The following is a 19,867-nucleotide window of genomic DNA, read 5'->3' as shown; positions in this document are numbered from 1 at the left end:
GCATGCAGTTTGACATGATTTCTCACATACCAAGACGTGTTTTCAAGGCTTGAAGTTGCTCGATTTTTCGCTTTTTACAACAAGTGTTTGAGAGTACTTTGTTAAAAAATCATGTAAATTTTAAAATTAAACCAAAGCTCCTAAAAGTGCCATAAATAACAATCAAATGAATTATATTTTTCATTAAAAATACTGCCGATTTCTTACGAAACATCCTCCCTCAGTACTAGCACACTAAAGTTGCTCAGTTTTACTGTATTTTTCGCATAATTAATTAGGTAAAAACCCGAATTTTCGTTTTTCCCTATTTTCTCGTAGACATTTGATTTTTCAAACTTTGAAATATTTTTTTCGAATACATCTCCCTAAAGGGGTTTCCCAGGGAAATTATCAGAATTTTCGATTTTTTTAGCCTTGCCAGCGATTCTCGATATTTACAGTCACGACCTCTTAAATTGGCCGATAGCTCAGTAATACTGTCAGCGGTTCTGGGCCCTTGATTATTGACCGTATAAACGGAATTGCCAGGGTTGCATTGAAAACTCCAGAGTCAGACATAACACAATCTGGTTTTACTCCCAATCACACTTCACTCCATTCTTTTATCAAGCCACCTATCGATTAACTCTTGAAATTCCTTAGGTTTAACAGCGTGGGTAAGGACACCACAAAAACTATAATCAGCTTTAGCTTCTGATTTTTCGGAAAGTTTTAATATAACGAAGGGACACGTTCTTGTCAATCGATAACCGGTTGTCAGGCACTCAAAGGGAAAAATTCAAATGTTCAGGGTATCAGCCGTCCTTATTTAGAGGGGCCGTAAGGGGGTTTCACGTGAAACGTGATCGGACTAATTTATTTTCTGTGATCCGTAATCTAAAAGTTTTAAAATTCGTGAACCGTGAATGATATGATTGTCGTGATACGTGAAACAGAGAAACAATTTTCCGATACCCGTGATAACAAACACGAAAACGACCCTTTTTTCCGTGAACGGCTACGAAGACCCCACAAAGGAACTCTCCAGGTGATCGCCGTGTCTGTTTTCTTCAGCTTGCGTGACCAAACAATAGGGCTTCGCATGACCCATTGATCCAAAAATAAAGCTGATGCGACCTTTGACACCAACGATCAGGTCTTCAGATTATTCATTGTCTGACGTCTTGTCTTCATTTCTCACGACCCACAATGTCGAAGAGCGAAGTCAACGAAGAGCCGTTTCGTGTTTTAGAAGGGGTTGTCTACTTAGTTGATCCCAAATCTCCTGGATCTTTCAGTTTTCTTTGGGGGAAGGAAAGGATCAGAATTCCCCTGAAAAGAGAACATAATTCCCTTGATGCCCTGAAATGGCATATTGTTGAACACGCGGGCCTCGAGGCCGAAGCTGAGAAGCGGGGAATAGGGTCATCTATTGATCTTAAGCTGTGCAGACTAGCCAAAGGCGCAGAAGGCAGTAAAGCTTTCTCAATCAATACACAAGCGCAGTGGAACATGATAAGGCCGCTTTTTGTCGATTCTGCAGTTTTACAAGGTTAGCGTTTTCATCATGAAAATTTGATAAGAGATCATAATTTATGACACGTGTTACTTGAAAGTCACGTGTGAAAGGTATCTGATATCCATACTTTCGTGTTAATTCTTTTAATTCGCGTTAAATTTCTTACATCTCTTAGGGCCTGTTTACATGGAGATAGGGTGACCCCCTTAGGAGAGACACCCCTCTAGAAGTGGCAAAAGATAGCCCCCTTTTACATGCAAAGTCTTGTCCCCAGGGCTATCGCGATTATTGAATTTGGCACCGAGGGAGATAACTGCGCGGTCGCTGAGTACAAAAACAACCAAAATGGCGGACAAACGAAGTATTTTGGCGGTAAATTCAATTTTCCTTGCGCTTGCCTCTTTGGCTGCGGTTTTTCAGTGCTGTGGGTACTTGCTGTCGTATCCCCTAATAGAAAAACGCCGACAAGAGCGAATGACGCTACAGGTAGCCGCCCAGTACAATGTTGCAATGCGACGAATGAGGCATGTACGAAGGAGAGCCATTTTGTCGCCGAGGGAGAATTTGGCGGAATCCTGGTCGCACAGAGCAGTGGCGAAGGACGCTTTTCGTTTTCCCTGTGAATTCTTTGATTTTTCACGTAGCAAGCCTTCTTCCATATCTTTCCGAGTCGAGCGGCTTTCTATGGTACTCTCGTCGACCACTAATTCATGATCATCTATGTCTTTTTTTTTGAAATGTCGACACACTGTTGTCCTCCGACTGTTTCGAACTCTGTTCAAACAATTTGGCCACCACAGGACGGCGAAAATATTCCTCGGGCTTATACGCGCGCGAAGCCATTACAGAGTTTCGCGGCAATCTGACAGTAAACTGAACCCACAAAAGTTGACCCTTCTAGGAGGGTGACCCTACCTGAAGTGTTTACATGGCAAAAAGTTGGCCCTCGCAGGAGGGTTACCCCACCAAGGAGATAGGGTGACCCTACCTCTTATGTAAACCAAGCCGGAAAATACAATAGGCAAGGGTTACCCTTCTAAGAGGGTGCTCCTTCTAGAAGGGTCACCCTATCTCCATGTAAACAGGCCCTCACAATGCTAGAAGTCTAGAAAAGTTTTATTTTAAATATTTTATTTGAAGTTTGCTTTATTAAGAATCGACAATTTTCTCAGAAATTATACAGAAAGTGAGTCATTGATGAGAGCCGTGATTTCGGTTAGGGTCGTTAGAGGCGATATTCAACACACCTCCTGAGATATTTCTTGATGATCCTTGATCGCTCGCTTTGCAAAAAGGGCGTGTTGATAATAATGAGAAGACCTGAGAATAGGAACAACCTAGGAAGACTGGGAAGAGAATATTCGGGCAGATTTTTTCTCGACTAATTCAACTTAAATTTAATTTTTATGGACTACGAAAGAGACTGGAGTGGGGTTTGAAACTACCCAGAAAAAATGACACCAATATAAATATTTATTGTCATTATTTTCTTTCAGTCAATGTTCTTAAAAAGGAAATCGTCTTTTCGAAAGATTCCCCGGTGATAAATATCACAGTTGCTGGTGGCGAAGAACAGCAAAAGAGAAAAGTCAGCAAACGAAAGCCAAGAGGTGGAAGGAAAAGCTCAGCTTCAAGGGTAGAGGACGACCACCTTGTAAAGCGCCTAAAACAGGACGAAATTGTTGAGCGAAATGAACGACAGACCAAGATGTTGGATGATCTAAAGTTGGCTATGTGCGACTAAAAGAAATCGTTAAGAATTTTTGTTATTATTAACAGTCATGATTTTTCCTAAAATTGTATCATTTTATTACTATGATGGAAACGATGATGATAACGATGATTATTTAAATCGTCTTTAATGTATTTAGTTAATTAGCCTTTCAATGTGTTTGTAGCTCTGGCAAGTATGTTCAATAGCACAGCGGTCAATGAATTTAGTATAAGGTGTGGTCGTTGCCAGAAATTAAAGATTGTACCAACGGACAGGACTCCGCAGTCTAAAGCTCGATACTTTAAAAAAGTACGTAAAATGTTGCGCATTATCCTTCAAGCTTGTCTGCAGAAACATTTCTATTTAAAGCTTCGGAAGTTTCACTTTGAAGTATCATCATCAATTTTACTTTAAAAGAAAACCACTGGAGAAGACCATCCAGAGAACTTCTGTATTGTCAAAGAATAAAGCAGGTGTTTAAAATTAATTGTTTTCTTAAAAAAAAGTAAAGATCACTGGAGGTCATATTTTTGTTGCTGCCTTACAGAACACTTTAATACAGCTTGTCAAAACGTCGAAACGAGGAAGATAATGCCAAGAAACACAATGCAACAATAGATGGAATGAAAAGAAATATGGAAGCCTTCCTGAAGAAGAGTGGAAGCCGCGGAGGAGATCAATAAAGTCAAAGTGATGGAAGTGTAATGTGAAACGTCGGCTCACCTAAAGGAATATCAGTGGGAAATGACAGTGATCGTGATTTAGAGTTAGACAACATGTAAGAGTCTTTCACATTATTTGTAAGATTGTGATATTATACTAACCAATCTGTCACCATCAGCCTAAGTAAAACATTTCTTTTACTTTTTCTTTGTTAAAGATCCTCTGATCTATCTACTTCCCGATGTATCTTAAGGTCTTTTGCAAAATGGTGTATTTAGTTGTTGTTACACCGATAGTCACAAGACAAGATGAATCCACATTTATAATATCAGTTCTAATTGCTAACTTTCAAGATTGAATGATATCAGTTATTAAAACTTTAAGACTTCAGTAGCCAAGTGGATCGTGTATTTTTTATACTACCTTGCAATTACAGATTTCAAGACAATTGCCCTGAGGCAGCGGCGTCTGCAAACGAGTTTGGAGACGTGGCACAGTGTGACAGTGACAGAGAGATTGAAGAATTCAACGAGAGACTGAAATCTTAAGCGAATGCCTGTCTGCTGCAGAGAAAAGCTGTGGAACCGAATCTGACATTACCAATCACGACACAATCACGAGTTGAGCGCTTTCTGAAATACTTGAAAACGACTGTCAACAATATTATGTATATATAGGGTAAGGCGACAAGTCTTTCTCATGTGTAAGTTTATTTTCCGTGAACCGTGAAACTCGAAAATTAATTATCGTGTTTCGTGATTTGCGTTTTTTAATTGCCGTGAACTGTGCGCGTAACCCCCCCTTACGACCCCTCTTATTTACAATTCCAAATGGCGAAACATTTAACTTTTTACATCAGCGTATTTTCAGTTTCGTTTACGATGTGAGCGTGAAATTTTGCATGTGACGTTTTATGGTAAAGATCCTTAACATATCAAAAGTTTGTTTCAAACAGTAAGAAAACATGCAAAGAACTTAAGATGTTTTATCCTGGTTTTGATAAAAAATGCTGATTCTGCAAAAAAAAATCAAAGCTATGATCCATTCATTAGATAAAGCTTATCGACTTACATTTCTGTGTCAAATTAGAAGTTTATTGAGTTAAAGTAAGTGGATTTATGAAACGTAAAAGTTTACATTTTTCCATCTTCGAAATTTTGCAATGTAGAATAGGCCACATGGTCAAGTTATCAATAGCACATACACTCAACAGTTACAGTGAAAACCCGCATGTAACAAATTAGTAGTATTCTGCCCAAAAAATTTTGACTTGATGGCGGTACATTCCAGGATAATGCCCGAGGTTTGTACCCATCACATGTATCAGTTGCAATGGACTCGTACCTCTGTATCGATCTGTAGAGCTTTACTTAATTATACAGGACAACTTTCTTCTGAGAGCAAGTACAATAATTGTTATAATCCGTTCTACCTTCTGTATTTTTTCGAGTCACTTTTATTAGTAAAGGTTAATATTACATAACCACGCGATACGTTCTTGTCAATCGATAAGCGTTGTCAGGCACTCAAACTGAAACAATTCAAATGTTCATCGTATGAGCCGTCCTCATTTAAAATTCAAATGGCGGAAAATCTAACTTTTTACATCCGCGTTCTGGTTAGGTTTACGATGTGAGCCTGAAACCATGTGTCTTTTTTGGGTTATGATCATCAACATATAAAAGGTTTGTTTGAAAAAAGAAAACGAAGAAGTCATTCATACGCCGTTTTATCGTGGTTTTTCCACAAAAAAACTACTGACTCAGCAGAAATTCAAAACTTCGATCCTTTCATCAGATAGAGCGCGTCGACTTACACTTCTGTGCCAAATGATAAGTATATTACGTTAAAGTAAATGGATTTATACCCCTAACCCTAACTAAAACCCTAGCCCTAACCCTAAAAAAACCCTACCCCTAACTCTACTCTAACCCTAACCATAAAGTGAGTTAAATAGACATACTGGCAGACAAACAAGCAGATAGACTTATAGACAGACAAGCATATGGAAGGCTGGACAGACACTAACAGTAAGACAGAAAGATAGACAAGCATGCACAGATAGACAGAGTGGCATTTTGACATACATACACAGATAGAACGACAGACAGGGAGATGGAATTACAGACAGATAGCCTTAGACACAGATAAAGAGATACACAGACACAGGGAAATACGCAGACAGACAGACAGGCAAAGACGCAGACAGACCGAAAGACGGACAGACACTAGATCGACCGACCGACGGACAGAAAGACAGATAAAAGGACAGGTAAACAGAGGGGTAAATAACTTACCAAACATTTCTGACGGCTGTGATTTTGGGCAGAGAAGAGTCCGATAATAATTGTCCGAAATTTTTAAGTGTCCAAAATTTTACGGTAAAATAACACAACGCTGGTAAGTCGCAACAAACCTGATGTGACGAGGAAGTGTTTTGAAATAGCAGGATTAAGGGACACTGTCACTAAGGAAATTAAACCAGAAGATCCTTTAAATATTTGTAGTCTTAGATTTATAAGCCACTTTGAGTTACAAAGATCTTATGTCGAGCAAATTTTTGGTACGAGACTGCACAAAATACGTAATAAACTGTCAGAATTTGTATTTTTTTCTCATCGTTGTATCTGTAAACCCTTAAGGGCGCAAACTATCACTTCCGCACTTTTTTCCAGTTCATTTCGTGTTTGTAAATTTGCTCTCATTTTAATTTAATCAAGTTTCATATTGACAAACAAATGACAGTTACATCAATCGATTGATCAATCTGAATACTTATTTGCTGACAATTATCACCTTAATAAAAAAGACGTTTTTTCAATGCCATTACTTGCATTTACTAAAAAAGAAAATGACGTCTCGCAAATACCACCTTAACTCTTTGGTAATCTGATATTACGGTTTAGTAGTACCACTATATAGAATCACATACAGACAGAAAATGTGCGAGGTTAAGGAATTCGTAGGAAGTCATATCGTTTCAAAAAATAACTATTTGGGTACATCTCGGTGTACACTATAAAAAACCGGGATAAGCTCCGGCCTGATGGGCATCTTGGCTCGAACGTGAACTTTACGTTACCTAATTTAAATTTCTAAATGTCTACAATTGTTAAATTGCCAAACGTGCTGTTATTAAGGGTTGCAATATCTTCAAAACGTGCTACAAACGGAGGAGCTAATTTATCAGTGGTGACAATAGCTGCTCCGTAGGGAGGGGTGACTGTGCGAGTCGATAGCCGCGACAGTGCCAATTGTTGGCTGAACAGAAAAGTCACAGTCTTGCCATCATAAATAAATATCGAAGCACAGCGCTTGTTCTGTCTCGCTAGCCGGCGAAGTTGCTCCTCCACGGTGGACAAGCTGTGCTGATGACATACCCTAACAGGGTATGTCTGTCCAAGTTTAACAGTGGCATTACGGTGGACAAGCTGTGCTGATCACATACCCTAACAGGGTATGTCTGTGCAAGTTTAACAGTGGCATATCTGCTGAATCATTGACCAGCTTCGGCGGCATTCAGGTATCCATGTGGCAATGAATGACGGGAATTGTCATACAACACGTTTCCAAGACGCATACACAAGTAAAGAAACTTTGTCCAATCTGAGGGCAGGTCAGGTTTGCAAGCAGAAGCGAAATGTCGACTGTTAGGAACGTGTGAGCGACTGCTAAAGAAATCAGACTACAGGCATTGCTTCCACTGCGACCATCGATACTAGACTGGCAAAATTCTGGGGGGAACATCCAACTGTACACGTCACCATCGACCAAGGAAACAGGTTCAACTTGTCTGAAAGGTTCTGTCACAATATCGTCACCCAGTTCCGCCCCTATGTCATCCCACTCTGTTTCACGCGAGGTAGACTCCTCATCATCATCTCAAAAATGTTGATTGTTGCTGTCAGCGAATTCAAACTCACTAGAATCACCTTTTGTAGCCGCTTTAAACATGGCAACTCCTTGGGCGATTTCTGCCTTAGCAAAGTCCAAACCTTTTCGTGCTGATGAGATCTTTCCGCGCACAGCAAGGGACTCTGTGCCTTCATAGCAATAACGGCCCTCCTGAAAAAGAAGCCAAAATATCATTCAGTCTGTCTTTACTTAGTCCATGTCTTTTTATATGCAACAATTCAAATTTAGAATATATTTCTGTGTATATGAATAGGGACGGAAGCGTGTGCATGTACGTTTGCGTGATTGCCCTGGCAGACCACTAGCTTGGCTGGAACAAAAACCTGGCAGAGATTAACTAAAGGTTGATCTAACGTTGGGAGAGAAGAATCAAAGGTAATGTCAGAGGCACACCTACCGAGCTACCTTCAGAGGAGGAAACTGGCCCACTTGCCTCGTCCAATGAACAATCTTCATTACATTCTAAAAATTGAAGAGTACATTGATTTAATAACATGCAACATTCATTATTTTGCACCAAAATGGAAATGCTGTTCGCATACCTGACAAAACTGCTTTCAGACTTTCAATCGTTTATAAGATTTCTGGAATAACAGTGTCCTTGTAGAACTTCAAAAATCCAGTCATCTCTTTTTCCAAAAGTAGCTTCTCCTCTGTCAACCTTCTGCCCTCCAGATACTTCTCCACAACTTGTTTCTTAGTACGAAGAGGCATTTCTAAAAAAAAAAATTAAATAAAAATATAGAAAATAAAAAAGAAAGACATCGAAACTCTAATTAAGACATTAGTATGTTAAAACTGATATCCAAATATGGCGTCCTTAAATCGTGCTCGATTGCAAAGCAAGTCATAATTTATCACAGCGTAAAAGTGTCATCACAGGGTACAAAGAAGTTCAATTTTCCAGCTTGCCCGAATTTCCCCCAAAAAAATCTCCCAAAAAACTTTCACTTCCCTTCAGGCACGTTGTGGGTAAAATCCACTAACCCAACAGCAAAATCCCGTGACTAGCCTGGGGCTATAGGACACCAACTTCTTTGTACCCTGTATCGCCACATGCTAATCATCATCTTAAAATCAAGTGGACACATTAAGATCTTTTTGGGGGTGTTTGCAGTTTAAACCAAAATCATGCATTTCGTGTTCTTTCTTTTCACAAGTTTTCACAATACAGTCATATAAACATGAATATATTAAAATATAAAACATATACACTGCATTATTATTTATTTACCACCAGTCTGATCATGTAGAGCCCACGGAAAGTTGTTGTCAAGGGCATCTGCAATTTCCACTTTACAATCTGTGGTAGTGTAGTGTCACGAAGTCTTTTACTGTAACGGAACAGACTCAAATATGCAAGAAGAGTTTACACCCAAAGTAGTCAGATCCAACGTATCTAAAACGTCCTTAGGCCTAGCAGCCAAGCCTGCAATATCCATGGATACCCGGATATAACTGGTAGCAAGACCATTGTACTCTGAAATAAGCCTTGCAAGGTCTGATTTTTCTTCAGTGATCTTTTTGCGTAAGCGATGACGTTGTTTTGAGGTATCTAGGGAAAATACAATTGTAACAAACAGGAGAAAATAGGCAAATTATGTCAGTAAAATAATTTATTAATCATCTGTCCTGATCATGCCATAGTCACATAGGCCTTCACTGTCTTGCTCCAGCAATTTACTAGTTCAGTCATCGTCATTTTCCCCAGGTCTGATGTAAGCACTACATAATGAATTAGTTCTTTTTCATCTCATCCAAGTTCAGCTAGGCCTTCAGCTTACAGAGCATAATAGTAACATCCAAGGTGTGGTCCTCCTTCTGGCAAGCAGTCGTATTGCATTGTTATTAACTGTGTCTGTTTCTGCAGTCATAACCCCATCCACCTACAGAATAGCCAGAGCCCCTATTTGCCAGCTTGTTCAGAGTTCCTGTCAGCGCCTTCGCAGCTACTGTAGCAGTCACAGGACCTGAATACTAATGTACCTCAACCTGACAGCCATTCCCCTACTTAACTATTGCCACCCACAATGTTTAGATTAAATACTATGAATGAAAAGTGTACCTGACAGGACCAACTGACAATGCTGGTTTCATTTTTGATGCACTCTGGGGATCTTTTTCATCAGCCATGGCCAGTATTTGCAGACAACATCTTCCAAAAATATGTTACTTTTCTAGGAATCATGTCCTGAATTTGAATATAATGAGCATAACCATACACTTCACCATACAACATGTTCACTGCTCTTTGCGCAGTCCCATGTTGGCAGCCAGTAATGGTCAGCCCAGTCTCATCAAGACGCTTTTTTTTCTTGAGGGTGTTTCTTGCTGCATGCCAGTGGGACTCACCACAAGTGTTACTACCAGTTTCCTTTTATAAAAAATTGGACAATATAGTAAAAACTAAGGCACAATTTACAAAGAGTAATACAAGTAATACAAAAGCTTTTATCATACATTAATTAATGTCAGAGATTAATGTCATAGCATGCATTTGCCCAGCAAAAAAAACATTGATATCTCTTATATGAGAACGATCCTTCGCAGTAAAGCACTATTTGAGCAATAGTGAAAATCAGACCTGAAAAAAATTTCAGGCCTGTACGGGACTCGAACCACTGACCTCTGCGATACTAGTGCAGCGCTCTACCAATTGAGCTAACAAGCCAACTGGGAGCAGGCCATCAAATTAATTCGATATAAACCCGTAGATGATAAATCAAACAACAACAAACATATGAAACATATGTGTGAACTGTGGTTATGAGACGTATATGAGAACGATCCTTCGCAGTAAAGCACTATTTGAGCAATAGTGAAAATCAGACCTGAAAAAAAATTTCAGGCCTGTACGGGACTCGAACCACTGACCTCTGCGATACTAGTGCAGCGCTCTACCAATTGAGCTAACAAGCCGACTGGGAGCAGGCCATCAAATTAATTCGATATAAACCCGTAGATGATAAATCAAACAACAACAAACATATGAAACATATGTGTGAACTGCGGTTATGAGACGTATATGAGAACGATCCTTCGCAGTAAAGCACTATTTGAGCAATAGTGAAAATCAGACCTGAAAAAAATTTCAGGCCTGTACGGGACTCGAACCACTGACCTCTGCGATACTAGTGCAGCGCTCTACCAATTGAGCTAACAAGCCAACTGGGAGCAGGCCATCAAATTAATTCGATATAAACCCGTAGATGATAAATCAAACAACAACAAACATATGAAACATATGTGTGAACTGCGGTTATGAGACGTTTTTCAGGTCTGATTTTCACTATTGCTCAAATAGTGCTTTACTGCGAAGGATCGTTCTCATATACGTCTCATAACCGCAGTTCACACATATGTTTCATATGTTTGTTGTTGATTGATATCTCTGTTTATCAATGGCAGGGACATAACTGCAATGGGAAAGAATAAATTTAGTTATAAACATAAAAGAGGATGCCAACAAAACCAAGAGTAAAAAAAACTTACATACTGATTTGTATTCTTGTAAACTTTAGCTAGATGATTATCAACTTTATCATTGCTTAAAATGAATGTTTCACCATAATAGGAATCTCATCTTCTCCTAAAAACATAAAAAAAAAAAATTACAAAACAGGGTGGTAGGAGAGTAAAATTAAATTATAGTTATTTAAAAAGGAAAGGATTGGATGTTTTACCTCACTTTTAATTGCATAATAAAAAATAATCACAACCTATAAGAAATTACTTACATGTGTATAAGGAGGGAGAAAAAAATCAAGAAAATACTTGTCTATTATCAATTACAATTTGGAACATTAATTTAATACAACAAAATAGCTTATGGCTTTCAAAAAATAACAAAAACTTTCATCATTAGCTCTCCAAGTGAGAAGCGATGCATAAAAGATAAAAGAGGTTCAACTTTGAGATGCTACTTCAATGTTACCAACCACCTGGAAACAAGGCCATTAATAATTGTTGTCCTTATTTAGGAGAAACAATTCCATACATTAAATGCACGTTAAATGACAGGTTACTTACTCTCCAGCTGACTTGTAACGATACAACTTGGCATTGCCGTCCACATGGGCTGAGTGCTGGTAGGTAGCACAGGCTGGGCATACCATAAAGTCCTTGAATTGTAGCAAATTAATCTCATGGTTGCAGAACTTCCATTCTTTAAATGCAATACTAAATGCAGAGTCATTTATAACACCAACCTAAGAATTAGATGTAAAAGATGAAAGAATAACATAAACTGATGAATACATTTCATAATCTCTGATGGGTATGTTTGCAACGCTTTCAACATAGATTACTTGATGGAGAGGCATTGACTAATTTGATTCACTGTAAAAAAAGCTACATTTTGTTAAATGTATGAGTCAATTATAGGATACCAGGCATCACTCTTGGAGTAGGGGATGGAGATTCTAAAATCGCACTCCTTTGAAAGGAACAAAATGTATTTAACAATATTTGGTCTTTTTAATAGAGGACCTTACCAAAAGAGACTTATGGGATTTTTTTTCATGAGTGGGTTGCTGGGTGGCTTGGGATGGAAAATAGACACATAATTTAAATTTACGTTTAAATTTTTTAACAAAAAAATGTAAAAGGTAGAAAGCATTAACTATGTGTATATAAATTTAACCTTTTAAAAATATTTGAACAGAAATGACCATTTTGTACACTTTATAGCATTGTAACCTACCCTTCCTCTTAAAATAGAGAAATCTTCGAAAGATCTGAGGAAACCACTTTCAGATGATCCAGGCAGGTGCTTTTGAAGTAAATCCCACTTGGTGAGAAGATCTTGAGAAAAAAGGTATTGGGTATTTGCTAAAGTAGCAGGCCAATACCCTTCACTCACAAGTTGATTTACATCGAGTGGATCAACGGAATATTGACAACAGCTGCAGCAACAGACAGCAACATTTAAATCAAACCTTCCTATGGAAAAGACAATAATAAAAAAAACAGACAAAAATAGTTTTATCTATCACTACAGACAACTGCAATACTAAAACTTAACTGATGTGAATGCTAAATGGTCGATTGGTGTTAAAAAGATTGAAATTATAGGTAAAAATCCTGTACTATTAGCAGTGACAACAATACATCCTTTATTGGTTAAAGAGACTGGCTCAAAGGAATCAACAGCCTTGCATACAGCACATAACTATATTGTAGACTGAATTGACACTATGTGGCAGACATCGCACTGTTAATTGAAAACAAGTAAGTAAAAGAAACACCTATTCAGTAAGAGAATATAAAAGAAACAGAAATATAAAATTTTCTTATCATATGAGGGGGATACATACAAATGGCAGGTACTACAACCAGAAACACCAGAACACCAACTAACAACAAGGTTAGTTTAGGGTTAGAAATAGGGCTACAACTGACAGTGAGTGGTTAACGCAATTAAAGGTTAGCCGCTGGTGTTTTGGGTGGGTAGGGTTTCACTTAGCTTTTTTAAGAGTATTCTGGGTTTTTATGTAGTCTCCCTCGCAGCCGTTTTTTTTGGATGTCACGCAATGCTCCCCCAAAAGAACGGCTGCTGACAACCGAACTACATTCTTTTCTCATTGTCCTTGCGGTTTGGTCGTGGTCTATTGAACAGACCAATCACATACCAGAAAATCTGAATGACGTAAGGTTTCACGTGAAAATGTGGATGTTGGGAGAAACACTGAAGAAATTTGTTGATGAGAGCTCGAAATGTTTCACATGTTCATCGTTGTGCCCTGGTAAAGATAGAGTATATATTTTTGGGAAAACTTCTCACAATTTCGTTGAAATTATAGAATCTACGCTTAACATAGACGTCAACTGCTGCGCCAACGAAACGAACGCTAGATAGTTTGAGCGGTTGTTCAAGTTTCAGTGAGCAACTGAGAAAGTAGAAGCTAAAAACTGAACAGAAGCTCTTTATTCGCACTATTTCAAGACGTTACTACAGATTATAAAAGTCAGAATATATAAGAAACAGTAAATTACATCAATAATCAAAAGGAAATGCAAGACGCCTTTCAATCTAGGCCAAGGGCTGAACGCTTGCTTTGACCTACAGATGGAGATCAGGAGGAAAAAAGCACGTGCTTGCAGTCAACAAACCGGGCGAAGCTTTGAGAACACTGCAATTTAGTTCGGCCAATGTCTCCTACACTACTTGAACTTCTTCATTTGCCAGTCCGCTGCTAGCTGGAGCGAACCCGATTAGTTATGTTCGTGGCTTCTTATCACCGGTACAGGAAATCGGCCCGAATTATCGAGTGTTTCCGCACGTTGGCACAACGCAACAACAATAACAATAGTATGACCACTTTCATCGGTAACATGGTCAAACACGAGCGGGAGTGCTTGATATATTAACGATTTCCCGGATCCTGTAGGCAACTTAACAAAAACATCTTCTTTCTCGACTAAAACTTTTTTAATTGCAAGCCTCTGGTGAGCTTTAGGCTTGAAAATTTTGAACTTTGACGACGCTTTGCGAAAAGCTCTTTCAAGCACCGCCATTTGTCTTGTGTTTTCCACATGAGGATCACGATAGAAAACTATATCTGATTGGATGAGTCTCAAAAGGTGAGTCTGGCATGAAAAGGTTCCTGAAAATGGAACCGGAGCTGTGATTCACCAATTCGGAGAAAGGAATGTAGTTCGGTTGTCAGCAGCCGTTCTTTTGGGGGAGCGTTGCGTGACATCCAAAAAAAAACAGCTGCGAGGGAGACTAGGTTTTTATGAGGTGTTCCTGATTTTAGTACAAAATGCCCATACAAACTTCCAACTGAAATCATACCTTTTCAAATATATACCCACATGAGGGTGTAGTAACAAGTAATCTCTTTTATTAAATCTTGAGGCACTTCAATAACCACTTGACCTTGTTTAAAATAAACAATGCCATGTTTTTGTATAATCCATATCTTGGAATTCCTATTCTTTCATGTACACGAACCAACGGCCTTTAATGAGAGCCCTTTTAGCCTGGGCCTTCCCATATAGTCCACGATATATAGGGAGTAGCCCATCCGGAGGCAGTAACAAGAAGTAATGGTCATTTACAAATATATCAACACAAACCCAAGAAATATATTGAAGATTTCAAAATAAAATATAATTATGTAAAATTTGGTTACATTTAAACATTAAACATTATACTTAAATACATATATCCATGAACATACATACTTTATTGACTTTTCCCAAGGGGGCTTTTCAAAGACAATATTGTTATTTACAATTAAAAATAAGAATGACTAAAATAAGGTTCTAACTTACCTACTGTCGTTAAGTTTCCTTCCCCATCTGAAGACACTGATGGTGCCCTGGGTTTAAAAAACCCTTCATGATCGATTTCTCTATCATGAAAAGGATTTCTTCTGTGCACATCATTGTCACACTTTGCACACATCATCTCTTTCAAGCCACACTGCCGACAACGGACAAGATATTGGTCTTTCTTGCAGTGTACACAAGGAGCTGATGGTAGAAAGGGCTCCAACTCTAACAGTGACTTCCTCATTTGAAGTCTTTTGTTGGCCCAGCTTTTGCCTAGATCCTCAATCCTTGTAGTCCAACTCTTCTGGATTGTTGGAGGCTTGGTATAAGTCGCACATTCCTCAATAAGTTGATCTAAATCTACAAAAACATTTGTATAAACATAACAAAACATAAAACACAACATATAACATAAAGCAAAACAAAATAGACATATAACACAACACAACATAACATGTTTATTTCATAACTATAAGACCTTTAAATAATGTTTATTTAAATATATATTTAGATTACGAGGTAAAGATTTCTATCATCACCTTTGATAGTTGATGAGGGCATCACCAGAATTGACTATCAAGCGATAATTGTGAGCAAATAATTTTATTTGTTTTAGTATAAATCTCACAATCCTTCAAAACTGAGAAACAAAACTATCACATCTCCATGTGAGACACAAAATGCAACAGAAAGAAACAGCCACCATTTTGTAGAGAATCACTCCCCACTTTCTATCACAGAATAAAACTAGGCAGCAGGTAGCACAAGCCAACCAGAGAAACGCATTCGTGATAGATAAATACACATAGACAAATTTTAAAAGTAACTTTAGAGCCAAGGTTAATATAATAAATTCATTAAACTCTTATAACAAAAGAGTAAAAATTGATGCAAGTAAATGTTTTCATTTAAATGCATGCAATGAAGAAAAAAATATTTAGTTTGATCAAAATGCTAAATAAGCTTGACGAACGTATACATGTAGCAGTACCATCTGAAAAATTATCCGTATACAAGTCTTCTAAATCCTCTCTAGGACTATCCGAGAAATCCACATCGTGGGCAATTGGAGAAGCTAAAAATAAAATCGAATATAGATAATGAACAGAAGGGCAAAATTACCTAATTAATTCCGATTGATTTATAACCTTTTACCTTTACATCTAACTTGACATAACATGTCAACAACTAGACTCACCAGGAACAGCCGTGGTAGTACTGCTTGGTCGATTTTTTCTTCGTCGATATTTGGAGTACTTCGATCGTTCGCCTGTAAATGGGTTTCTGCTAAAAACGGTAATATGCGGTTTCTTTTCCTTTTTTTTCGAGGCAAGTAGACACTCTGCCTCAGCCACGACAGTCGCTAAATCAAGCTTTTGTTTTTTCTTTTTCTCGCGTTGGAAATTGACTAAGCGTTCAGCCATTTAGCACGCAAACGCTTGTAAAAATAGAGACTAATGAAATATTATGCGAGACAGCCGCCATTTTGCTTTACACAGCAAGCGCGACAAATGGGACCTGGGTATGACGGACGGGAATGAACCGGAGAATGATCACAACAATCATTTTCGGACGTGTGGTCAATTAATCCTATTGATCATTTCTCACCGGGAGCGGGCTTCGCTCAAGGTCTCATATTTTGGAAGAATTGCTTGAACAGAAGTGCTACCATTGAAGGTCTCCTCATAGGTTATCAAAACATTGTCTTGGCTTCCTTATCAGCATTGAAACATCCTCTACAAATTCTGAGATCAGTAGAATCGTCATTCCTTGATTATAAATTCAACAAATTGATTACAAAATACAAAGAGCACAGGACGTTCTCTTGAACCATGTAAAAAGAAAGAAAAAAAAAAACAACAGAATTTGTCATAGTATCATTACTTTGTCAATTAACCCAGGTTATAGTTAGGTAGTGATGTAAATATGTAATAAAGCTGATAAGTAAGTTATCAAGTTATTTTTTATTTCTATCGGTCACCACAAGGTAAGATGTAGTTTACGGAGGGGCGTATCAGAAAGAGGACAATATATTTGGGGTCTGGTTTCATTTATTTATCAACCTGTTCATCTATCATTAAATTATTTCTTCCACAGCCAAGGAGTTTATCTGATTCCGATGAATAAATTACTGTTACCAGACTTGCCAGAACGAATGAACGACCGAGCTGACCAGAAAGTCTGACTGCTCACCGTTAGCATTCAGGAGACGGTGTTCGTACTTTCTGTACGACGTTAGCCAGTAAGAATCTCATTTGAGATGATGGACAAAAAGGGCTGTGCGACTTAACTCACCTTTCTTCTCTTTCCTGTATTTTTGCTGATAATAGAATCTCTCCGAAGCTCATAGAAGCTCTCCGCCACCCACTCCGGCAAAGCGACCAACCTTTTCCCACCCTCCCTCACTCGGGAAGCTTTGCTACCTCTCATGACTGGAGAGAAAGTTCTAAGTAATTCGATACTGTGTAGCTTTCACTTTAAGCTTGAGAGTCACCGAGTACAGTTTATAACAGATTTCGCCGCTGTTTCCTGCCAAGTTTACCCTCTTTTCAGGTAAGAGATTTGTAGTTTGGATCCTCGCTTGTACTAAGAATGATGAGCGATGCCGTTTGTATGCAGCATTCCTCAGTGAGGGGCTTGTAGTGTTCTTTCACATTCAAGATGTTCTTTACGATTCGAAAGTGCGATCATCGATTTGTCTTCTGTTTCAGAGGCTTTGAAATAAAAATATCAGGTTAACAGGCAAAGGAAAGAGCTGATCATAATATAAGTTTTTCTGTTTAAGGGGAAGCTTTTGAGGGGAGATTCCTTTAGAGTTTCGAGGAAATTATGCAAGTCAAAGACTAAAATTTAATATATATGTATCTCGTGTTGTCAATGGCGGTCGGACGTGCAAGTGCTGCTCTGCCAAATATCCTTTTGATTTGCTTGTGGTTGTTATGGTTCTTGTTCTTATCGCTCCGAAACCATACGGTGAAACCATATGACTATACAGATTGTAGTGTTTCTTTTGGTTTTCCACGAGAAAACGAGCAAAGAAATGGCCATGTGTTCTTCAGTCCGTCGTGTTGTGTCCGCCATTTTGGGAACCTTGCTGTCGTGACAAGAACAACGAAGAAAAGGGCCTTTGCTAAAAGTAGGATACCCTACTACAGCAATCACTCCGCGATGTTCAATGTTGAAATTCTTTGCTCCCATGGAGATATTCATCCTCATCCTGGTCCGAGCCGTGTAAGTCATCGGTATGGAACGCCTTAACTGTCTTATGATATTTTGTTTTCTTATCTGTGTTTCTTTTCTTATCATCTTCGGTGCTTGTAGTATCATGATATTCGGTGATCTGGTTGCTATAATCGGTGCCAGTCACCTTATACTCGGCCCTTTATCCAAGGTACTCGGTACTTTCCACATTATACCTGGTGCGAAAGCCATTATACTCACTGCTAACCGCTTTATACTCGGTGCTTGGATCAATTTTAGCGGTGCAACTTTCTTTATATTCGGTGGCTAGTTTGTCATGCTCTGTGCTTTTTCCATAGTCAGTTTGCACCTGATTTGTGGTCAGTTTGGCATCTGGTTTGGTACGAACATCTTGCTACTCGGTGCTCAGTGATTCGGTTCGTAGAGCATTATATTTGGTTCATAGAGTATTATATTCGGTGCCTTTGCAACATGGTATTCGCTGAGCCAGTATATCTGGTCATCTAAACTACTCCAAAGCACATGCTCGCATCGTATTCGTGAGACTGGTCCCCAGAGCCCACCATTTCGATTGATAACGTGGTCAGCGAGCGACTACGGTAAGTGAACATGTACGATACATGACATACAGACTGATAACGCGCCAGGAGCGATTTCTTTCCGCCTTTGCATAAACCGTAACATTACAGGTCATTTTTATCTATTAAATTTATGGATGACATACCTTGAGAACTGAATTTGGGAACCCTAGTTGAAAGATTTAATGATCAGAAAGTGGAAGTTGACACCGTAATTTCAGCTTCAAACAGCGAGTTAGCTCTACTTGGTGTTTGTACCATCGGCGAATGTATATGTCTTTGCAATCTTTACAAGGCAAGGAAGTAGGCACCCGTGCCCTCCTGCCACATCCTAGTATACGGGTGAAAGAGGTGAATATTTAAAGCGCAATAAAAAAATGATCGAAAAATCTGTCTTGAATGATTGTTTTGTTGTATTTGAGGAACGAGGATGAGGAGCACTCGATGAAATCTCTATTTCCAAATTGTTTCAGACACACGCTGTTTTGATCACTCCTCTAATCTATTTTGAAATGCACCTTACCTATTTTTATTAACAGTTTTCTCTCTCGGTGACGTGGCGAATCCCATGGCACAGTAATAAAGCACTGGATTGGTAGTCTGACAGGCCGAGTTTGAGGCCCAGCAGCCTCGAGTACCTATCTGAAATTTTCTCTTATCCCTTTTTTTCTACTTTTCAGTTCTCCTGCTTATACTTTACTGCTATTACCTTATTTCCTTTCTCCATAGAAACTACTGTTAAACTTCCATGTACCATGGCTTTGGGCGAGAATCGATGATTGCTTTGAGATTTCATCTGTTTTGTGTATTGATCGATCATCTACTTTGCTGCTTTTGAAAAATATATGTTTTCTGTTGCTTTCAAGTCGTCTCCTTTTTTGCTTTGTGGAATTACCTTGTACACTACTTATCTGATTTAAAGTACCGTAATCTGCTTTATATATCACTGACCTGATTTGCATATTAAAAAAAAAAAATTGCAAGCACCCACAGAACCTGTGCCTAAGTTTGATTTTGGGT

The 19,867-nt window shown here is 38.6% G+C and overlaps 2 protein-coding genes, 2 long non-coding RNA genes and 1 pseudogene across 9 annotated transcripts in view; 2 read left to right on the top strand and 3 right to left on the bottom strand.

The window, feature by feature from the left end:
* The window catches only part of LOC148740383 (uncharacterized), a 120,024-nt gene that overhangs the window by 46,408 nt on the left and 53,749 nt on the right, over positions 1 to 19,867 (bottom strand). The window lies entirely within an intron of this gene.
* Positions 1 to 19,867, top strand: part of LOC148740388 (uncharacterized) — a 77,156-nt pseudogene that overhangs the window by 49,840 nt on the left and 7,449 nt on the right. The gene's annotated exons all lie outside the window — the stretch shown is intronic.
* On the top strand, positions 812 to 4,685 carry LOC148740391 (uncharacterized). 2 transcript variants are annotated; one of them, XR_015997128.1, is made up of 4 exons: positions 812 to 1,531; positions 2,995 to 3,134; positions 3,760 to 3,990; positions 4,312 to 4,685. XR_015997128.1 is itself a non-coding variant. In XM_088750624.1 (3 exons), the coding sequence occupies exons 1-3, from the start codon at positions 1,189 to 1,191 to the stop codon at positions 3,802 to 3,804; spliced, it is 528 nt and encodes a 175-aa protein (XP_088606750.1). In that variant the 5' UTR covers positions 812 to 1,188; the 3' UTR covers positions 3,805 to 4,268. The 2 variants fall into 2 exon arrangements, 1 of the variants encoding a protein (XP_088606750.1); XM_088750624.1 differs by lacking the exon at positions 4,312 to 4,685 and having other exon boundaries at positions 3,760 to 4,268.
* On the bottom strand, positions 6,365 to 18,732 carry LOC148740389 (uncharacterized). Of its 4 annotated transcripts, none has more exons than XM_088750543.1 (11): positions 16,267 to 18,732; positions 16,060 to 16,143; positions 15,069 to 15,428; positions 12,493 to 12,731; positions 11,820 to 11,998; positions 11,283 to 11,379; positions 9,856 to 10,164; positions 9,025 to 9,345; positions 8,333 to 8,506; positions 8,188 to 8,252; positions 6,365 to 7,940 (listed from the first exon to the last, which is right to left on the bottom strand). In XM_088750543.1, exons 1-6 carry the CDS (start codon positions 16,490 to 16,492, stop codon positions 11,370 to 11,372), a joined length of 1,098 nt encoding a protein of 365 aa, XP_088606669.1. In that variant the 5' UTR covers positions 16,493 to 18,732; the 3' UTR covers positions 6,365 to 7,940; positions 8,188 to 8,252; positions 8,333 to 8,506; positions 9,025 to 9,345; positions 9,856 to 10,164; positions 11,283 to 11,369. The 4 variants fall into 4 exon arrangements, with proteins under 4 accessions (XP_088606669.1, XP_088606670.1, XP_088606668.1 ...); XM_088750544.1 differs by having other exon boundaries at positions 11,287 to 11,379; XM_088750542.1 differs by lacking the exon at positions 11,283 to 11,379.
* Positions 12,888 to 15,062, bottom strand: LOC148740390 (uncharacterized). Its single transcript, XR_015997148.1, has 2 exons — positions 14,587 to 15,062; positions 12,888 to 13,002 (listed from the first exon to the last, which is right to left on the bottom strand). It is a non-coding gene; the product is annotated as an uncharacterized LOC148740390 (long non-coding RNA).

The sequence above is a fragment of the Stylophora pistillata genome, chromosome 2, assembly GCF_964205215.1.
Source record: "Stylophora pistillata chromosome 2, jaStyPist1.2, whole genome shotgun sequence".
Lineage (NCBI taxonomy): Eukaryota > Metazoa > Cnidaria > Anthozoa > Scleractinia > Pocilloporidae > Stylophora > Stylophora pistillata.
The sequence above is the reverse complement of the archived record's forward strand: the minus strand, read 5'-3'. Positions and strand labels throughout refer to the sequence as shown.